The sequence below is a fragment of the Ahaetulla prasina genome, chromosome 8, assembly GCF_028640845.1.
Source record: "Ahaetulla prasina isolate Xishuangbanna chromosome 8, ASM2864084v1, whole genome shotgun sequence".
NCBI classification, from domain to species: domain Eukaryota; kingdom Metazoa; phylum Chordata; class Lepidosauria; order Squamata; family Colubridae; genus Ahaetulla; species Ahaetulla prasina.
In genome coordinates, this window is record NC_080546.1 from 23,711,620 (window position 1) to 23,734,804 (window position 23,185).

The 23,185-nt window shown below is 34.2% G+C and overlaps 1 protein-coding gene across 1 annotated transcript in view; it reads right to left on the bottom strand.

The window, feature by feature from the left end:
* The window catches only part of STPG2 (sperm tail PG-rich repeat containing 2), a 217,617-nt gene that overhangs the window by 138,864 nt on the left and 55,568 nt on the right, over positions 1-23,185 (bottom strand). The window contains exons 7-10 of the mRNA XM_058193117.1: positions 22,748-22,852; positions 18,578-18,737; positions 14,692-14,855; positions 11,971-12,060 (exon numbers count right to left, since the gene is read on the bottom strand). Of these exons, the coding sequence (XP_058049100.1) occupies positions 11,971-12,060; positions 14,692-14,855; positions 18,578-18,737; positions 22,748-22,852 (519 nt within the window). The remainder of the gene's footprint in view (positions 1-11,970; positions 12,061-14,691; positions 14,856-18,577; positions 18,738-22,747; positions 22,853-23,185) is intronic.

Genomic DNA, 23,185 nt, shown 5'->3' on the forward strand with positions numbered 1-23,185 from the left:
AGTCATGTCTAGGAGCTGTCTGACAAGCTAGACCAATTGCTGAATAAGAGGTTAAGTACCTTGAGAAGATTTAGTGTTGTGTCCTGGTGTGAAGTCTGAGAGGCACAACAAGTAACATCAAGAATAAAAGAATATGCGATAATCTTACATTCTATCCTAGTCTATATATACTTTATTTATTTATTTTTATTAAGTAACATAACTTGTTGGATATCAATTATAATAATGAACATGGAAAAGTAAAAGTAAACAACAACAACAAAAACTATTTCATTGGGTGAGTAGTCCAGCTTAAAATGCCACCTACACATATCCAAGGAGATCAATAAATTATGACATGATGTAGAGCTATGCTACTCTCATGCTCACCAAGGGGTTTCAGAATGGTCTCCCCTGATTAATACAATTTCACAGTAAGTTGAAAATAAACTCAATACTCCTTGCTCAGATAGTCTCCAAAAATTTGCACAGTTATTAGAAGAGGTAAGGAAGAGAGTTCAAAAATTCTTATTTACCAATGTCATTTCCCAGGCAATTGAGAAAAAAAATTAAAAGAATACACTTTTTGGAATTGGAGGACAAAGTGTCTAAAAGGTCTGTCAGTTTGGGAGATACAAGAAAGATGGAGAGCCTTTCATGCTAGTTTAATAGAGGCTATATTAATCACTCATGCCACAGAGCATACAAAAATGGCAGAAAAATCCAATAGAAGCTGTCAGAATATCATGCTGGTTTTCATTAAATTTGTTGAAAGGGACTCAGCATGGAATTATTAAATGACTTTCAATGGCAAATGACTAAAATGCTTCATCTATTTATAGTGATCACACTCAATCATTATGTTCTTCAAATAATGACATTAAGAGTCTTGTCAGCATTTCTAAGCAAGTCCCATTTTTAAGCTTTCTTTAATAGAAACCGTACAGTATATAATTGAGACTAGTCAATGACAATACACAAAAACTATTAAGTGGTCTTTCCATGCCTAATTCTGGTTATCATAGTCTATTGCACTCTAATGTGGGCACAAGATTCTGTCATTCATGCTGGGATGAAAAGATGATGACTGGTAGGAAAACTAACCAACGATCACCTTCCTTACTATCTAGCAGGGCAGGGCTTGCCTTAATTTTTATCATTTAGTTGCCTTACTAATTGCTGTTTGGTGCATGCTTTTTCTCATAGGACTACAGATCTCTCAGGAGAGCGATTCATCTATAAAAAAGAAAGATCACTTCTGAATTGCATTTATAAAAGAACACAAGATTGATAACCCTATATTAAATAACTCTCTGAAGCCCTCCAAGAAGAATGCAGGGCTGTAATCTGCACATAACAATAAGGTATGAGAGACTATGAACAAGATCTTACAATCCAGGAACACAGAATAGAATAGAAAAGAATTTTTTATTAGCCACGTGTAATTGGACACACAAGGAATTTATCTTGGTGCATGTGTTCTCAGTGTACATAAAAGAAAATATATGTTCATTAAGAATCATAAGGTACAATGAAGGTACATTAAACTGATACATAAGATGGAGCTCTGAGCTATGGCTACCATCTGCTCTTATGGTAGGAGTTGCGAGTCAGATAGCCTCCAAATTACAATGCAACCTCTTCAGGATGAAAGATGGAAAATCCCCAAACATAGGATCCCACAGTCCACAACCACTCATTGAGTCTGAACTTGTTTTCCTTTATCTGGTCGTCTATCATCCAGACACTGAGAAAAAACCTTGACAAGATCATTTGGAAGGCCCACGTCTGAGATGCACAGTTGAGTGTTAACATACTGATGATATCTAGTCTTTGCCTATGCATGATCTCACTAAGTAGTCTCATATAGGTGTTACATAGAAGGGAGGAGAACCCCAAACATAGAAGTGCCCCCACAATGCAAGGATATAAAGAGAAAATCTCTTTCCTCCTCTCTCTCCCCTCTCCTCCCATAAATATTGACTGGAACTAGCCCTGGACAAAAGAGAACATCAATTCAGCACCTTGCCATCTACTCAGAATCCCCAGGAACCAGGCAGAAAGATACCAGGATTCATGGCATCTAGGCTACTGAGAGTTCATCAGGAAGCTGAGGCAGAGCAAAGGAATATGTTCCATCTCCCAGGAGGTGGAACAAGTAGAGACACTTCCAAAGCAATCATCAAGTTCACTGTTCACAAGTGATAAACATAAACATATCTCAACTCCAAATTATATCACCGCTACCACACAAGACAAAACTCCCCACCGTGTGTTGAACCTTCAATCATTTGGGAGAGGTCCATGATAGCAATGGTGGCCATGAACTCCTGAGCAACTCCAGACACAAAAACCAAGAACATTGGCCCAAGAAACTCCATCAGCAAACAACTGAATCAAGCCACTCAGGCAGGGATGCTATTGCACAGCAAGGAAATTGGCATAGAAGAAGTAATTCCATTTGTTCACTGGACTCCAGCCTTATAAATAAGATGTCACAATTGAGTATCTGCAGGTCAGCATCCCAGAAAGCCATACAAATCTCATGGATAACACAATGCAAAGTAATTGCTATGGTACAGTTAGATTTCAGTGGACAATACACTTGATTGCATATGAAAAACAATAGCCATAGCTCTTCTTCTTTATATCTTTTCTTTCTAGTCTTCCTTACAAATATAGTTAATTAAAGTGAAGCAAAAGACAATATAAAAATAAACATGGACAACTAAATGTCATTTTATATGTAAAATCACCTTATAGGGGTGTCATAAAAATTTAATAAATAATAGTAATTACAGTAATGTAATAGTATAATAATAGTAATAACAACATTTTATATTTATGAATTATAGGCTGGAGAGGGAAGAGTTGGATGACAAGCATAAAGAAGATTCAGATTTTTTGCCATCTCATTTAACTGTAATTGATATATGCAAAAATACTGATTGAGCTTTATTTATTTTTATATATCCTACTTTTATTGTTTTTTTTATAAATAACTCAAGGCAACAATATGCCTTATTTTTTCCACAACAACAACCCTGTATGGGGGGGCTGAATTAAGGGAGTGGCTGACCCAAAGTCAATTAGATGGCTTTGATGCCTGAAGTGGGACTAGAACTCCCAATCTCTTAGTTTCTAGTCTGGTGCTTTAACTACTACACCAAACTGACTCTCCTTTATATATAAAAATCCACATTTAGTTCTGATAAACCATATACAGGTTTCTAGGCTAATAATATATATTATCAATTTCACCCTCACAGAATTATCATCTGAATCATTATCACTGCACTGTTATTGTCTTTTGCACTTTTGTGCTAATAAAAACATTGTATTCTAATATGTATATTTTACTTAGATTATCCTTCATTTCCCCAGCTTCTGGGCCAGCTGTAAAGTAAGTAGGAAAGGTGCTGTATTACTTAATTCTCAGTGCAAATATATTAAGCAGCTACATGCTTTTTAAAAATGCTCTTCTAGAAAATAATCCACTAATATCTCATTAATAGAAGCTGATTCAATAATCATCCCATTTCTGCAGTCAATAAATCCATTACAAATTACATACTACATAGCTACTATCTCATATTTATAAGCAGACCTGCTTGGTCTACTGAATACTTCAGAAATTTGACTTCATGTTTTTAAAAAGTAATGAACATCATTCATTAATTCCAAATGAATGCAGGATTTCTTTTCACATTAAAAAGCATCTTCAACATTTTATGAATCAAAGCAATCACAAGTCTTGCATTTAAATGTGTGTAAATGGCAATTAATAGCTGCCAACTGCTGAGTTTGAATTGATTAGTGTGTCTCATTTTGCCGCAGTCTCAAATTCGTTTATATAAGTGCATAAGTTTTACAAAAATAAATTGACTTTCTAAATAGCAAGATGCACAAAGCTTAAGCAGCTGGTTGCTAGAGGCACATGTCAATTCCTCAGTGTAAATGTTGCTGAATTTTTTTGCATAAAGATCAAAATTGATGATTCCTGTTTTCATATTGACATTTAGATCAAAAGTTGAAACATTCTTAAAGGGAACAAGACATAAAACTGTTACACTTTCAGAAATTATTGAATGTGAATGAAATTAAACTGAATCATAAAAAAAGTGAACTACCTTCATCCAATCATTGTCTGTTATAGAAGTCATAGGTGAGTATACTGGAACTTTCTGAGTACTCTTTAGTGCTTTCTTTGATAGGCAAAGAAATATATCAATTCAAGGCAATACGTACAAGATAGCTAATCGATTGAAAGAGCAAAAACTGACAGATTTTTAAGGTAAGAAGGATATTCCAAGAATAATAACTCCACGGGCCTTCACTTCATGCTTTATAATAAAGTTGACAAAATAGGTAAATTTATATGTCTTTGAAATTTGAAAAATAACCAAAATTAGCATAGAGATAACTAGCAATAGAGACAGAAATATATATTTTTCTTCATGAGTACAGCAAATGAAGAAGCAGTACATAGGCTCTTTTTTAGAACATCTACTACAATTAGAATTTTCTAAACCATATGGTTAAATTAACATGGAGCTGATTAGCTGAACTTTCAGCTCCTTGGTGCTTTCTGAGCTTAATTCTTTGCTTGCAGATGTTTCATTATCCAGCTAGATAATATCATCAGTGCTAGCAAATGTGAGATTTACTCCTTGTTCATATACAGTTGCTTGCCCTGTTAGGGTTAATGGGGCTGTGGTTTTCTACTTCGTAGTTCCTTGATAAGGGTATTGTTTTTGGCTTGTTTGTCTGGTGTTAATCCTGTTTATCTGAGTGTTGGCCTCTGGAGAGGATGCATTCTAATATTTTTGTTACTTTCTTAGCTTTTTGTTATCTTTTTTCAGTTATGTATGTGTCTACTGATGGCTGATCTGAGTGCTAAACTTCCAGAATTTTGCAATGTTTATAGATTTGGCTTGGTCGAAGGCACAGCTGTCAAACTCGGGGAGTCATATTTCCATCATGTGATGTTTCATGACATTTTTCCCTTCACTGAACTAGGGTGGGCGTGGCTTGCATGTGACACATCCGACCCATGGGCCACCAGTTTGACACCCCTGGTCTAAGGTGCTTTCCAGTTGAAACTGTGGTTGCATCTGTCCATGTGTTGTGAGAAGTTTTTACCTTCTGACTGCTAGTTGATGCTGATGGATGAGGTCTGGTAGTTTCTGCTGACTGTCCTGGTTGAATTATCTTGAGTGTATCAGTATGCTATATGATCTGCTAGCTGATGGGATGAAGTCAACAGTATATTGGCTTGCAAGAGAATTAAAAATCCTAGCTTGCATAAAAATGGCCTTTGGTTATTCTTATGACAGACAGAATAATGTGCCAGAACTGATCAGCACTGTCCTTAGTAGTAAGAATGTTCTCTGTAACACAGATGCGATTAAGGTTGGTAATGGAGTAATCACCTTTTCTATCTTCCTAAAAGTATCATGTGAAAGCCTTAATTATCCAAAAACATGATAGGTGGTGGAAGTCAATATCTATAGGCCCACCTGGTAATGACAATGGCATTGTTCTTTGCTTTAAAATGTTTCAATCATTCTATAATTAAGAACTGTAAGCAGCCCAGAGTCAGTTGGTTGAGTTGGGTGGCTATAGAAAATGTATGAATAAATAAAGAAATAAGAAATAAGAAAAGTTTTAACTTTGACTGTCAGGTGAGTAAGTAGAACTTAGAACTTGAATGAATGAATTTGGGGGAGGGATATAAAAGAGATAAATTGTGTGATTGTAAAACTAAAGGAGGGAGGAAGGTGTAAGAAATCTAAATGAAGATAATTTATTCTTCTTAGATGGTATCAATGAATATCTATTGTATGCATGTATGTAAATTGAATTATGAATGAAAGGAATACAATATATTTATTAATATTATTAACATTAATGTTATTATTTGCCACCTATCTCACCATTGGGCTATGCATTTAAAAGTACATATCATACTATCTATGTTGTTCTGGATGTATATGAAACAGGGAATCCATTGCTTGGTTAAAGTTGTATGTTATACTCCAGTGAATAGAGAAAAAATGGTAGAATGAAGATAGTTTGGCAGCATTCTAACTTAATGTGATCCAGAAGAAAAATGTATTGTGCTAGTCAACGTGAGTGGATGAGAATGAGATGGGACAGCAACAGATATCAGAAAACGTGAAACAGAATCAATGTTATGATTCTTTGTTGAGTGTGTGTTTGTGGGGGGTGAATCAGTTTCAAATATACAATTGAATCATAGTCTTTCCAGGCATGCACATGGAAAAGGAAAAGGAATGAAAAGGAATGAATTGAACAGCATGAAGATTATTTTTTTTATGATGAAAGGCTGAAAGGATTCGTGAAGGATTCATGAGCGATGACATATTCTGACCATTATTTGGTAGTACCAAACATGGATATTGGGGGGAAAATTGATATGGAAGAAAAACGAAGAAGTGAATTACAGCAAAATAGAATGATTACAAGAAGAATATGAGTCCTGTCTAAAAAAGCAATAAAAGATCATAAATTTTTCTAATTGCAACCAAATAGTATAAGGCAAAAAGGACAAATGAAGGTATGGAAGAAGCTGCTTCAAACAGTAGCAAAGTATTTCTAATTAGAAAATTAATATATTAAAGACCTACAGTAGGTAGTTGTGTTTAAAATAGCAAGGTATAGGAGTATGCTTCCACCCACTGTTATGTAAAAGTTGGGCATGTCAGAGTAAGTTACATGAAGCAGAAAAGATAATTTAAGAAGTAGGTGTGGTAAAATGGAAGAACTGGGATTAAAAGTAAATGGTTTTTAAATGGATGTGATTGAAATACAAAAATGAGTGGGGGGAAAAATACAGTGAGTGGTTTGCTCAAACAGAAAAAATGAATAATTAATATGGTTGCAGATAAATCCCAAGCTGCTTAAATGTGACAATTAAAAGTCAGCCCAAAATTAATTAGCTCATTATAATATAAAAATAGTATGTATTCGTTCATTTTTTTCTAAAACTTCATAAGACATCCAAACCTAGATTTGAAGAAGGAAGAGATACAGTTATGAGAGAGATTAATATTACTGAACAGTTCATATCTATCAATAAATGTACTTATAACAACTACTTCACTGATCTTCATATGTGTATTTGCCTTTAGGAAAAGACATTTTCTTCATGTACTGAGGTTTAAAATCTTCAGAGGAAATTTGCAATTTATGTTTCGTTTGATATAAATAAATCGTACTTCTATTAATTTACAGTAAAATATATATTATGAAAGGATTACAAACCAATATGGGAGTGATAAATGTTAGGTTGTTTTCATACACAACATCTAATTTTATAAACATTGTTTTGTTAAATACCACTAGTGAATACAATTGGATTTACAATCATGTTTCATTATTTGAGCAGTTAACATTGTAAGCTATTGTGAAAGACCAAACGCCAAGATTTTTGATCATCTAGTCATGATTATATCTTAAATAAATAATAATAAGATATTCAATTAAGGGTATCATTTGCAAAAATACTAATTTTAGCATGTTTGGTCTTGAACCATAAATACATTTTGATTGATAAAATGTTCTTGATCAGATTCAACAAATCTGTAAACCACATTCTATGGATTAGCAAAACTTTGGTTTTCATGAAAATTATCTAGAAACATCTTATCAATAATTCTAGCTATCTAGACCAGGGGTCTCCAACCTTGGCCACTTTAAGACTTGTGGACTTCAACTCCCAGAATTGAAAGCAAAGCTGGCTGAGGAATTCTGGGAGTTGAAGTCCACAAGTCTTAAAGTAACCAAGGTTGGAGACCCCTAATCTAGACTAATTATTGGAACCCACAACAAACTTTTTCATACAATCCCTACATTCATCAAAGATGTGCAGAGATAACATTACTCTCATTAAAGGGGGTTAAATGTTGTTTAAATAACTTATTGTCATGTTATCGAGCTATCATGCTTATTAAAAAATGGTGATACTTGTTTGGGGGAAAATGTTGTGCAGTGGAGTATATTTAGTTAATGTGGAAGCTTCCTATATTGTACAAGATTTAAAAATATGCATATAGATACTGTTCCATGTCCAGTATAAATTATTTCCTCATTTCCAATTGTGTGAATAGTTGCTCAATCCATGACAATTGTGAATGGATCTGAATGGTAGATCATTCAGCAAACCGCATATAATCTTTTATTCAGGGAATAAAAGGGAGAAAATATTGCAAGTAAAACAATAATCCCTGAGCTATACGTAAATTCAAATTTGCTCATGAATCCAAATATCAAACCAATCTTCCACCATCCTGCTCCACTATTTCGATTTATTATAGAAATACTTCAGAAATATTGAGAACAACCAATTCAGATAAATATACAAGTTTCGCAACCCTGGGGAAGGAACAGAATTCCATTACGTTACCCACTAAAAGTAATACAATAATAGTTTCATTTGCATTGGCAGAACTGATAAAACGGATAAAACAGATAAAAAGTACCCTTGTGGACGTAAGGTTGTTGTTGACTCATCAAAAATAGGTACATGTAAATAATCAATAAAGTACACAATTCCAATTAGGACATGGACCTAAGGTAATTGTAAAATTAAAGGAATTGACTACAACAGTGGTTCTCAATCTGTGGTCTGTAGAACCCTGGGGGGGACTATGATGTCATCACTAGGGATCTGTGAAGGTTTGAAGAAATGTTATTATTTAAATCTTGAGTTAAGTCTTGGGGGACCATGGCCGTGGTCCGTGGCCACAATCGGTATTTAAAGGAGTTCCATATGGTGAAGAAAAGGTTGAGAACCACTAGGCTACAACAGTCCTGTTCCTCACCTTGCCTTTATTAATAAGGTATTCTTGTATGGTCTGAGGAATCCTAGGATTTTTTTGCTCTTAACAGCAATAATGAAGTTCTATTCTTTAGAGGATCACAGGACAAAAGGCTATTCCTCCTCAAGCCATTTGCAAGAACATAGCTTCCCTAATCCAAATAGGGTGCTTAAACACTGTACTATATTAATAATGTAAATATACATCAAAATAATAGATAAATAAATTTCCTGCCCTTATAATTATTCCTGGACTTGCACTCTATTCTGTCATCTTAATAATTTTATATAGCAATTTTCTCTAATTAATTTTGGGACAGCACATACAGCTTGCTTCCATTTCCATTGTATTCAGGGTTTTTAATGGTTTTTATACATTAAGGTTTTTTTTAAAAAACCTTTAAATTATATTTTTAATTAAACAACTATAGGAGGTCAGATGCAACATATTACTTTTTTGGCATGTTATTATAGGCACCATCACATCAAAGTTCATTATAGTCAATTAAAACATCATAAGTTATAACTTATCGTATGAGGCCAGATACTAATATATATTGTTAATTAATGTAAATGCAAGGATATTATTTTCCAACAATATGACCTGAGCACACGATAATAGGATTTAAGTTTATATGTCCTTTCTTCAATAAGAAATATTGGCTGATATACTTTAGTCTTTAATTTTTAATCAAGTACCTGAAAATCACATCCCGAACTGTCTGTGAAAATACTGTTAAGATTACAACATATACCTTATATTGTTTTAGTGTACACTATAGTATATTATGGTACGTAGTATATATTGTTTTAACATATAAACTACAGTATTTAAGACAGCTTTAAACAATGAAAAAAATGAAGGAATAGGAAATGGGGGAAAATAAAAACTAGTACTTAGTTTTCCTTATTCAATTATATCTTATTTTTCCTTTTAGTGAATTATCTGAAAAAATTCTATAAGAATAAAATATAAGATTTGTTCATTACATACAAAGTTCTAGTAGTACGCGATCATTCATAATATAATGTTAAATCAATCTTGAGTTTTTTAAGATATAGATATTTCGATAGAGAGAGAGCTACACGGTAGATAAAAATATAGAGAAAGAGGGTCTCCAACCTGAGCAACTTTTAGTCTGGAGGACTTCAACTCCCAGAATTCAAAGCAAAGCAAAGCAAAGCTGGCTGGGGAATTCTGGGAGTTGAAGTCCTCCAGACTTGTATGTATATATGTATATGTATATATCTTAAGAATTTCTTTTTCCATGTGCTTCAAAAAAACAAAGCATAGTATTTGAAGAAAACATGAACATTTTGAAAATCCATACATAGATTAAATCATATTAAATTTTGTGATTAATATGAATCAGATACTAAGAACTGAAAAGAAAAGAATTTTTAATCTGTGCTTTGAAAGTAAAGAGACTGGGTTGTGTCCCATGATAAGGAAATGAAGGGTTAGGGTCCACAACACTATATTAGTCTACAAGTTTTTTTAGAAAATGCAATCTGATAGCAGGATGCGAAGCCATTGGAAGGTCATAAATTCTGCACTCCAGAAGAAACTATATGGAATGGTGGACTGACTACCTATTATAAAAAGTAGCCTGGCTTTAGCGAAACCACTTAATAAAGAACCCAACATTATTATTCTTGTTGAATTAGTAGATTTGTCAAAAGATTCTGTAATGGAATGTAGTGAGGAAGTGAATCCACAGGAAGAAGGGGGTACATTCCAGAGAAGAGGAAACTCAGCCCAGAAATTATGTGTGAGAGAAAGCGGGTGAAGGCAGCCCACTTCCTAATAGTTTACACAGTATATTGTTCATACAGATAATGGAGTTTTAAGTCTTGCAATATTTTATCTATAGGTATGAAACAATAAAGAACTTAGCACTGAAGAATTGCCATGTATCATTCTTGGCTTGGAGCCTCACAGATTCGTGTTTTATGGCTGACTTTTCAAATACACTTCCTTAAAAATTTATATTTGAACAGCTGAGAAATTTATCAGAATGGGAATTATCAAGTTTGGATGTGCTACCTTAAAGAATGTAATGTTATCCATCCTAGAACTCTATTACCATAAATAAAGGGGCCACTGGCATCTTTATTTTTGTTCCTATATTATTTGACCATTGTTCCTAAACATACACCTAGTCCTTGGCTAACAACCATTCATTTAGTGACTGTTAGAACTTATAACAGCACTGAAAAACAGTGACTTATGACCATTTTTCACACTAATGACTGTTCAAGCATCCTCATGATCACATGATCAAAATTCAGACACTTGGCAACTGGCATGTACTTACGACAGTTGCAATGTTCTGGGGTCACATGATCATGTTTTGTGACCTTCTGACAAGCAAAGTCAATGGGGAAGCCAGATTCATTTAACAAACATGTTACTAACTTAACAACTGCACTGATTCACTTAACAACTGTGGCAAGAAAGGTTGTAAAATCAGGCACAACCCATTTAATAATAACTGTCTTGCTTAGCATTGGGAATTTTGCGCTCAACTGTGGTCGTAAGTTGAGGACTACCTGTAATCACTTACATTTTATAATTCCATGTTTGAATAAATACACAAGAGATAAATTGTTGCCTTTCAATCCAAGTTAGGATGAGGACAAAGATGCAAAGTGTAATTAACAGCCTTCTTAAATAGCCTCAATTAAACACCTGTCTCTCGATTATATACCATTGGGAAGGCAGATGTTTATCTAATTAACAGTTCAGCTCTTAGCTGAAGAAATATGCTAGATGTGTATGTCACAATCATTTTAACTACTCTGTGTTTACCAGGTTCATAAAAATACATTATTTTATAGGCTACTGTTAGCTGAAGAAATATGCTAGATGTGTATGTCACAATCATTTTAACTACTCTGTGTTTACCAGGTTCATAAAAATACATTATTTTATAGGCTACTGGTATAGTTTAAATATGCTCACATTTCAATAGCATTTTATCTTCATTCTGTATTAAACACTTTCAAAAATTTCCTTTTCCCATAAATATTGACTTTAGTGGAGTCATCCTTTTGAAGTATATGACCTGCAAGTTTACCACTTACTCCATATTTCTTTTTATTCCCTGCACTATTCAAGAAAGAAATTCAGTCTGAAGATAGCTTACCGAGTGGATTACTGGAATTCTCTCAATTGTTGATACAAAAACAGATAATTCCTTTTTCTTCTTATGTGATTCTTCCATAGCTTGTTTCATCTGAAATGTGAATACATGGCAATACTTTGAAGTCCAGATGTGCCTTTATAATCCAGCACAGTCTTTATTGTTTATCAAATAATTAGATTTTATTGTAAATGCATTTGTATAAATATTGTACTGTTCAGTAAAACTTATAAAATCCCAATACAGATTAATTCAATCAAAACTAGTATATTTTATATGAGAGGATTTAGAAAGAAATCTCTGATGTTCTCTCCCATCTTCAGGACATGTGTTCCCCACTGAGATACATTCATTCATTTCCTTCTACCAAGGTGTATAAATTACTTCTGATTTAAGTTACATTTGGCTAAATGAAAGAAAGGATCTCTACATAAAACTAAAACTGCTTAGTATTCATTTATACCTCAGCACAAGGCAATGTAAAGGTTGTACATATATATAAAAAAAGAATATGTATAATATTATTTCTGATAATTATATGATATTCCTTATGTCATATTTTGCCTGCTTGGAGAATATTTATGTAACTTTTCATCTGCTCTGGATAATTCTTAAAGACAGGCTTATAATATTTTATGTCTTTTGATCCTATTTGCACAGTACTTCCTACTCTCTGCTATCAAGAGGCCCATTTATAAATTTATCTATAATATAATATTAGCTCTTCAGTTTGATTAGGATCTAAGGGGAAAGTATTTACAATACATCTGAAATATTCCAAAGAAAATTGTCCCTACAACTAATATATTTGGTAATATGTATTTATTTCCTCTTTCACATGATTATAATTCCATTAAATTAAGTTGTCAGAGAATGTTAATGGACACCGAGTTAGTCATCCTTAATAAGTTTGATAATATGAGAGTATGTGTATGAAAGATAAGAGTTTCTATGCTAATTAAAAAATATATCATTTAAGAAAGGCACCCACAAATACATTTTTGAAAAGGGATATGATTCTCAAGGCTTAAAATGTTAGGAATTTTCAAATTATAAATACTGCTTTCTATGTACATAGAAATTGTGGGTTCCCTGTAGCATAAGGTTTTATGGACAATACCTTTACTCATTCTTAAAGTATCACACAATTATTTATTTAGCTTATGATATATCTACATCCATATTAAACTTTCCTAAACATCCCAGCTTCGTGTAAAAGCTGCTGAAAATTTTTAAGATAAGTTACACCAAGGTGCTATTCAGCAGGTTCTGACAGGTTCTGGAGAACCGGTAGTGGAAATTTTGAGTAGTTCGGAAAACTGGCAAATACCACCTCTGGCTGGCCCCAGAGTAGGGTGGGAATGGAGATTTTGCAGTATCCTTCCCCCAGGAGTGGGGTGGGAATGGAGATTTTGTAGTATCCTTGCCCTGCCACGCCCACCAAGCCACGCCCACAGAACCGATAGTAAAAAAAAATTGAATTCCACCACTGTGTTACACTGTGGTGATTTACATACCGTATTTTTCAGAGTATAAGACGCATCGGAGTATAAGCTTAGTTTTTGGGAAGGAAAATAGGGGGAAAAAATCTGCTTACCAGGTATTCATTTGTCTTATTTATTTTTATTTATTTATTTATTTATTTGTCAATCATATATAAGATAACAGGTAAAAGTATAAACATAATTTGAAAAGAGTAAGTCCTTAGTCTGGTCAGCTTCAGCATATTAGTTTGCTGGTTTTGAGCACGTGTGCATGCTTTTTAGCCCCTGCTTGGGGATTTAAAAAAGCTTCTAAAGCACAGCTGAGAGTCAAAGGGAACAGGCAAAGCATGGAGATTGCTTCATTCGCTAGCACCTTGTTAGGGCTGAAAAAAAGCTTCTAAAGCACACCTGAAAATTGGAGGGAGCAGGCAAAGCACGGAGATCGCTTCACTCGCTAGCGTGTTGGGGCTGAAAAAAGCTTTAAAAAAGCTACATTCAGAGTAAAACCCAAATTTTCAGCCTCTGGGGGGTGGGGAGTGTGTCTTATACTCCTAAAAATATGGTAGGTCTTTAGAAATCTGTGATGAGAGAAAGGAAGGGTAATGGAAACAGAGAAGGATAAGACTGAAAATAATTAGTTATAATTAGAATAACCAACTAATTCCTAAATAGCAATAGTATCTAGACTTATATACTGCCCCTTAGTGCTTTATAGCAATCTCTGGGAGGTTTACATTGTCAGCATATTGCTTCCAACAATCTGGTTCTCATTTTACCGACCTCAGAAGGATGAAAGTCTGAGTCAACCTTGAGGCAGTCAAGAGGATAGAACTCGAGACTGAAGGCAGAGTTAGCAGCCTGCCATACTGCGTTCTAACCACTGCACCACCATTGCCAATGAAGGCAATGAGAGCAAAACAATAAATTTGCATCTGCTTACACAGGACTCAGAAGAATTAGTTATCCCCCCCATGTGAGTCTGCTTCTTTGTAAAGGAATATGAACAAAGCCCATATTGGACCACATCAGTGGTCTAATAATCCATAATTCTTATTAAAAATTAGAAAACAAAGAAGGCGATAATATCTGACATTCAGATGTATAAAGATTTTAAATGTAGGACTTTCATATGGCTATCGTAGTTAAATCGTAGTTGATCTACCGATTCTTCATGAAAAGAATTACCTTGCTCTAATTTAGAGCAAATGACAGCAAAGACAGGTGGACCAAAAAATGTTACCTGATAATCGGCTGGTCCAGGTGTAGCAAAAGCTTCCCTGTTAACTAAATATATCCATCGAGGAACTGTAGATCCAAATGCTCCTTTCTTGTTTGTCTCTGTGAGAACATTTTTAAGGTGGGGTGTTGCAATTCTGTAATTGACGATATTATAAAATGCAGGACCTGCAAGTGCACAATGAAATTTAGTTAAATTAACCAGCTTCACCTAAACCAAAATCGTAAGCAAAATAAAATGATATGTATACACACTTACCATTATTTCTGAAACCTATAAATATAATTCAACTTCAGTCAAATAAGATTAAATCAATTAGAATTAAGATTAGCTAATTGTGAATCAGAATACAGTGATAGGAGCTGAGAAATGAGCTGCAGCCTTAGGTATTTATTTCATTTAAATCTATTTAAATGGCCATTCATCTCACAAATATGACTCTGGTTAGCTGACAGAGGTACAGCTACAGTAATACCACGCATGTTTATGACATACGAGTTTCTTGATTTGAACAGAACCAGGTTTCTTTGTTGTTATAATTTTAACTATAGTGTTCCATAATTTATATGGAATAAATTGTATAATTCATAGATTTATTCCTTAAAAAAACCTGTGAAATGTAATAACTTCACCCTTTTATTTTTTCTTAAGTAAATATAGTTCATATTAATATCATATATACTGATAAATAAAGAGTTTTTTCTGAATATTTATTTATCTAATTTATATAGTTACCCATCTCACCAAAAGCAACTCTGAATGATGTATCAAGTAAACATTAAGGTACAAATTATGTTTAAGTTTTATAGTAATTTAAATTATAATTTGAAGCAATTTTAGCTTATGCCACCTATTTCAAATTACAATAATGCTCATTTGAATATCGATTAGGAACCCATTGTATATAGATTGCTCTGAACCACAGAATCCTATCAGTAAAGAACTTTATATCAACTTCAATATTAAAAGTGAACCAACTACCAAAAAAGACCATCGAAATATTAATTCTAGGCACAATGTAAACTGGAAAAAGAATAGATCAGATGACTTTCTCATCTTATGCTTTACTACCATGGCAGGAAAAAAAAGCTTACACTGTCACAAAACAGCTGAAGCTTAACAGATTTGGATCTGATAAGGCGTGCTTGAGAAGCCATCTGCAGAGACCTTGAACACCATCTTGACTTCAACAGATGAAAAGAAAACTATAAATCCAAATATAAAAAAATACCGATGCAGAAACTCTGTAACTACTTGGAACCCGTGATACACAACTTCATCAGGCACGAAATTCCTTACTTAAGTTCCTCCAAAGTTACAATAAATGTTGTGTTCAGCAAAAAAAAAAAAAAAGGGGGGGGGAGGTTATGTTAAAGATAAATGACAAATCTCTTGTGGGTTAGAGGACATAAGCGAAGGTATGTCCTCAAGGACACAGGAGGACAGCAGCAAGAAAAAGAATATAGAAAGGATAATATATTAGAAGCTGTTTTCAGGGCAAGTAACCAAAGGAAGGTCATTCAGTCCTTTAACAATAAATTTCATTTACATTTGCTTGCAGACAAATATTTCTAGAATGAAAATTTAATCCAAAAAAATAGAATCTGATAGAATTTGGACTCCCTCAAAAGCAGTGGAAGGAATGCTTATTCATAGCATAATATTTCCCAAATAGCTACAGCTAGTCTATTCAGTAGTTGATTACCTATACAGCCTCACTCATTGCTTTGGGTTGTTGTTTTTTTAAAAAAAAGACAGCACTCTTGAGAATAACATTAATAGATACTATTTGTCTTAAGAGTGACTGTCATAGTGCTGATGACCTCTACAATCTTAGGATAACTAGCATGATCTGCAACACAAGGATAAATAGCTCTTTCAGACTGTCAACAAGGGTGACCTTGTCAGAGACGGAAGAGTATGAAGATGTGACATTGACAATTGGAGCAAGTATGTAAAATAAAGTCGCATATTTTCAGATAGCCTAGAATATTTCTATACTTGGATAATAATAAGTTATTTACTTTTAAAATTCTGGGACCAAAAGCCTACGCACCTGCATTTAAAAGCTCATCTTTTATCAACTCCTTAGAATTTAGTGATATGAAATCCTGAGGATGGGTTGGTGGCCTAAAGGTGCTGTCCCCGGCCTCTTTAAATTTTCAACCTTTGCATTTTTACTTTTAAGTTGGTTTTAATTATATTTTAATTTGGTTTTAATTTTTTTTTATTTGTGAACCACCCAGAATCACTTATATGAGATAGGCAACATAGAAATTAGGTAGGTAGGTAGGTAGATGATAGATAGATAGATAGATAGATAGATAGATAGATAGATAGATAGATAGATAGATAGATAGATAGATAGATAGATGAGAGAGAAAGAGAAAGAAAGAGAGAGAGAGAGAGATTAGATAGATAGATAGATAGATAGATAGATAGATAGATAGATAGATAGATAGATAGATGAGAGAGAGAGAGAGAAAGAGAGAGAGAGAGAGATTAGATAGATAGATAGATAGATAGATAGATAGATAGATAGATAGATAGATAGATAGATAGATAGATAGATAGATAGATAGATACATACATACATACATACATACATAATTTGGAATGTCCAATATCCTTTTTAATAACTTTTCTGTCACTTTTGCGATGTCTCCTTATCTAAGACACACAATTAGTTGAAATCGATTGCAAGTCGATTCTAAATTTCCCTCACAAGGAGATAAAGTTTCCTTTGATTCAGAGAACATTTAATAATTTTATAGTATCATTTTTACAGATATAAAAAGAGAACACGGCTGAAACAGGCAGACTCCCATAGCAAAGAATACAACCTCCAATTTTGTTTTTAATTTCCCAAAGGGAAAATGCACCTAGTGGTTGCATCCGTTTCACCATGTGTTACAAAAACTAAAATGTGGAAAGAAGCAGATGGAGGTTAATGACTAAAATCTGACCCTTGAGGAGTAGCAAGCTAAAGAGGTAAGAAATTCAACTCTGAAATCAGAAAAGGACTGAATGACAAGAAAGTTAACTGACATTCAGTAAGTCATGTTTGACCTAGCAGTCTAATGTAGTAGCATACTTCTAAAAAGAGCCATGAAGTGTTAGAAAGGAAGGAAGAGGTAGAAAACTATTATTTAGTAACTATTATTCAGGTAATATTTAAATAAATAATGCCCCATAGCCAATGCAAAATAAATATTAAAATCAAATTAAGATTATCAAATCAGTCAACTGCCCAAGGTATTCCCAATATGCAAGTAGCATTATAACACACATATAATCTGTAAAGGACTATGTTCCTTTTGATCCCTTTGTAATATCAGCGTGAATAAAAATTGGTTAATTAAATTATGCAATTATGTTGTCACTTCTTTAACTATAATTCTATAAATGGAAGCAAATCTAGATTTGGAAGTTTGGATTACTGAAGGTACATGGGACCTTCATTGTCTAAAATTATAGTGGACACAACACTATTGTGTTGTTGTGGCTGTTAAGCTGAGCTGCTATTTTGATATTTGTCATCTTTTTCTATCCTGAAGACATAAGGCCAGGTTGCACATCTATAAATGAAAAGATTCACCTTATGAGATCCTGTTATCATATTTCATACTGAATGGATCGAATGTATGGATTTCATACATATTCCTTTTAAAAGAAAATTTGGATAACTGATATTTTACCAGTGTCAAAGCAAGCTTGAATTTATGAACCAGCAGAGTTCAAAAACTTAAACCACTTTACAAGACCTATGAACCTCAAGCATTGGCAATAGACCGAATGGATAACTGAGAGAGGGAAAGACATCAGAAGCCCAATCAACTCTACAGGGTTCCTCTTCTGACAGATTAGAAGATGAAAATATCTGATATACCTGGTGATGTTTGCAATCTGGAATCACTGGTGAATCGAACTGAGGTATGGCCAAATGGGATGCTTTTTGATCTACACGGTCTTTTCAGATATTCAAGAGCAGAGCGTGGTTCATCATATGTGCCAGGAGCTGGAGTTGAAGGTTTCAGAGGGGCAAACCTCTAAGAAAATGCAAAAGAATATAAATATAGAAGTAGCAGGCAACTCACTTATATAGTTACTGAGTAAAGAGAGGTCTATTTTGATATAAGCAAAACAGAGTCAATGGAGAAGCTGGCAGTAAAATTGCAACTCGTAATCACGTAGTGTCTTAACAACTATGGCTGATTTGCTTAATGACCATGTCAGAAATGAGCTTGCAAGTCTATTGCAGTTATATGATGTCTTGCTTAGCGACAGAATTGCCATTCCCAGTTGTGGTTGTTAACTGAGGACTATTTATAGAATGCCACAAGCTGCATGTTTGCAAATAATTCATCTATGTAGCCAAGAAAGTTTGCTTTCAGAGGCATAATGAAGTATGTTTATTATATAAATTAATGTAATGTTTTGTAGGACGTGACCAGCCATTTTGACCAGCATTGCTAGGGGGACAGCGGGACTCTAGTGACAGCAACAGCACTGCAACTGTGATATAAGTCACTTTTCTTTTCTGTTTAAATTATGACACTGAACATACACCAGAGAACTGGGACACAGCTTACACTTCAATCCTGCAAAACCACTTCTGTTTTTATCATTGCGATAGAAGCAAGAACCTGTGGGTATTGCTATTTTAGCCACTCCTAAGTTACCAGGGCTAGATGCATAAAGATAATTATTAAATCTACATTGCAGCAAGAGATTAAAATGTATTTGTCTGTCTTTCTGTCTTGATAAATATAGAAATGTTTCTATACCACCCATCTCATCTGCACAACTCTGATTATATTAAAACAGGCATGAGCAAAGACTGCAAAATTAAGGCAATTTTAAAATGGCAAGATGGTTCTAACAGGAATGTGCTTGTCAGGTTCGCAAATCTTGGTGATAAGTTGGAAGTTATGGCCAAGTTAAGAGAGTTGGGAGATGCTTTGAGTTTGAAGGAAGACTATTCAAGTCTTCCGGATATATCAAGAGAAGAAAGGGCATGGAGATTTTTTTTAAAACCAATTACAAAAGCTTTGAGAGATAATGGAATTAAATACAATTGGAGGCCACCACAACAATTGAAATTTTTCTATAAAGGAAGGATGCGTACAATCACCCCAGATATAGATGCATTATTATATTTACGGGAGCTTGGACTGATTGAGATGGAGGATTTAATGGAGATAAAAGATCAAATGCTTCAGATGGGTGGAACATACGTGGAAACATCAATCTCAGAAGAAGAAAAAGGGGCTATTGGAGGCAAGACTCAAAGGGTTAAAGAGGAAAGAAATATCACCTGTGTTGGTTGAACAGAAGAAGAGTCGTGAGGATACAGTAGGAGAAGAAGCAGATAAGAGTCTTGGAAAATATGAAGCTGAATGCGGTCATCGCTATCTTTTTTTGAGTGATGAATTTAAATAGACAGCCGAAAGAAGTGCCCGGGCATTGGCACGTCCCTCTCCCCATTCTCTTTATAGAGGCGAAACCGATGAGGATGTGGGGAAGAAGATTGTTTGTACTTTATTGTTTGTTTTGTTTTGTTTTTTCTGTTTTCTTATTGTTGTTTATATGGCAGTTTAATGTCGGGTGGTGGGGGCACAGAAAGGAAGATGCGGGATAGGATTAAAAATTTATATTTTAAATGGGAGTTATAAAAATAATGTCATGGAATGTGAAGGGTACAGGAATCAGATTAAAGAAGAAGATTGGAGCTTAAGATTAAAAGGATTTACCAGACATTTTATTTTACAAGAAACTCATCAGAAATCTGAAGATTCAAATAGAATGTATATAAAAGGTATGCAAATATATGAAAAGCATTTGGAACTTCAAAAGCTAGAGGAGTTGCAACACTGATATCAGATAGGGTGTACTTTGAAAACATAAGGTAATTTTGGATGAAGATGGAAGATATGTAATAATTGTTGGAACTCGTAATCACGTAGTGTCTTAACAACTATGGCTGATTTGCTTAATGACCATGTCAGAAATGAGCTTGCAAGTCTATTGCAGTTATATGATGTCTCGCTTAGCGACAGAATTGCCATTCCCAGTTGTGGTTGTTAACTGAGGACTATTTATAGAATGCCACAAGCTGCATGTTTGCAAATAATTCATCTATGTAGCCAAGAAAGTTTGCTTTCAGAGGCATAATGAAGTATGTTTATTATATAAATTAATGTAATGTTTTGTAGGACGTGACCAGCCATTTTGACCAGCATTGCTAGGGGGACAGTGGGACTCTAGTGACAGCAACAGCACTGCAACTGTGATATAAGTCACTTTTCTTTTCTGTTTAAATTATGACACTGAACATACACCAGAGAACTGGGACACAGCTTACACTTCAATCCTGCAAAACCACTTCCGTTTTTATCATTGCGATAGAAGAACCTGTGGGTATTGCTATTTCAGCCACTCCTAAGTTACCAGGGCTAGATGCATAAAGATAATTATTAAATCTACATTGCAGCAAGAGATTAAAATGTATTTGTCTGTCTTTCTGTCTTGATAAATATAGAAATGTTTCTATACCACCCATCTCACCTGCACAACTCTGATTATATTAAAACAGGCATGAGCAAAGACTGCAAAATTAAGGCAATTTTAAAATGGCAAGATGTTTGGTGACTGCAGTGGCTTCATGCTCATGTTCTGGGGCCTAACACTACTAAAAACTATATTCATCTCATTATGACATTTCATATCCAGAATTCACTGGCTGTTTATCCTAGCTTAATTATAAACCATAGTTAAGAAATGGCATAGAACAAATATATTTTATAACCTGCTCCGTTCAATGCATAAACCAAATTTGAAAAGAATTTATTTTCCAAGATTAAGCAACAAAATGTTCTGATTATTTTATAGGCTACTGTTAGCTGAAGAAATATGCTAGATGTGTATGTCACAATCATTTTAACTACTCTGTGTTTACCAGGTTCATAAAATACATTATTTTATACCTGAATCCAAGAGAACACAACACCCTAAAGAAGACTAATTTAATTAATTAGTTAATTTAATTAATTTAATTAGTCTTCTAATATAATTAGATTGAGTAATGCTTGAGAGCCTTACACTGCTATTCCAGAATTGGGGGGGAGGGTTGCTTTTGAAATGAAATAAACTCTTTGTTTTCTTGTTCCTTTGTTATCTGCTCATTATTTATATATAATTCTCAATCTTTTGACATTTTGAATTGACATTTCCATTCTCTGCATAGTGTCATGCATTCAGAAACTGTTAAAAAATTCTGACAAGCACACTACTTTTTTGTGTAACATTACCATAAGAGCAGCTAGAACTATTAACAGATTGATGAGCTTGCCTAGGAATTTGCCTAGGAATTTTTTCCTAGCTTTTGAAAGAACACAAGAGAGAGAGAGAGATAGAGATAGAGATGGGGGGGATGGATAATTATGGAGATGGGTGGATAATTATGGATCTGATAAATAATCTAGTGAATAATTAGAATGTATAAGAACTTCTGTGCAAATAATCTGTCTGCCGGCATTATGTTCTATTTAATGTATTGGTAAGTATTACAAACAGGGATGCGGTGGCTCAGTGGCTAAGACGCTGAGCTTGTCGATCAAAAGGTTGGCAGTTCAAATCCCTAGCGCCACGTAATGGGGTGAGCTTCCGTTACTTGTCCCAGCTTCTGTCAACCTAGCAGTTCGAAAGCACGTAAAAAAATGCAAGTAGAAAAATAGGGACCACCTTTGGTGGGAAGATAATAGCGTTCCGTGTGCCTTTCGCTTTTAGTCAGGCCAGCCACATGACCATAGAGATGTCTTCAGACTGCGTTGGCTCTTCGGATTTGAAACGGAGATGAGCACTGCCCTCTAGAGTCAGGAACGACTAGCACATATGTGCGAGGGGAACCTTTACCTTTACCTAAGTATCATAAATAAACCACTGCAGACATTCCTTTACCAAAAAAATCCCATAAAACTGTTCTTCAAATTTCTCAAACAGGCTAACAACAATGATATTTAAAAAGCAGAAAATGAGAAAGAACTATAATATGTTTTACCTCAGAAAGAGAAAGAAAAGGAACATGCTGAGCTTCATTTTTTGTGATGCTACTTGCCTTCCCAAACTGACTTTTTATGTTATATTGGCCAGGACCTGGAACACCCTGAAAAACAGAAAGAAAAAATGTATACATTGAAATGTATGACCGTTTCAGGGAGACCTAATTCTGAAGGATTACTCGTTCCATTGTGAAGTTTTTAACATAATTGTAAATGTTTATGAAGTAAAAAAATCTACAGTTATTATTTGCATCACTTATAATACAACTTAATCAGCAAATGTCAAGTCAAAAATAAGTCACCAAATCAGCTTCACTCAATCATATGTTATAGTTCTTCTGCATTTGCTGGATGCCAAAAAAAATTAGCTCTTCACTGTGGAGTATAGAAGGCTTGCTATAAAAGCTCTCATCAGATTAATGCATCATGCATGTATA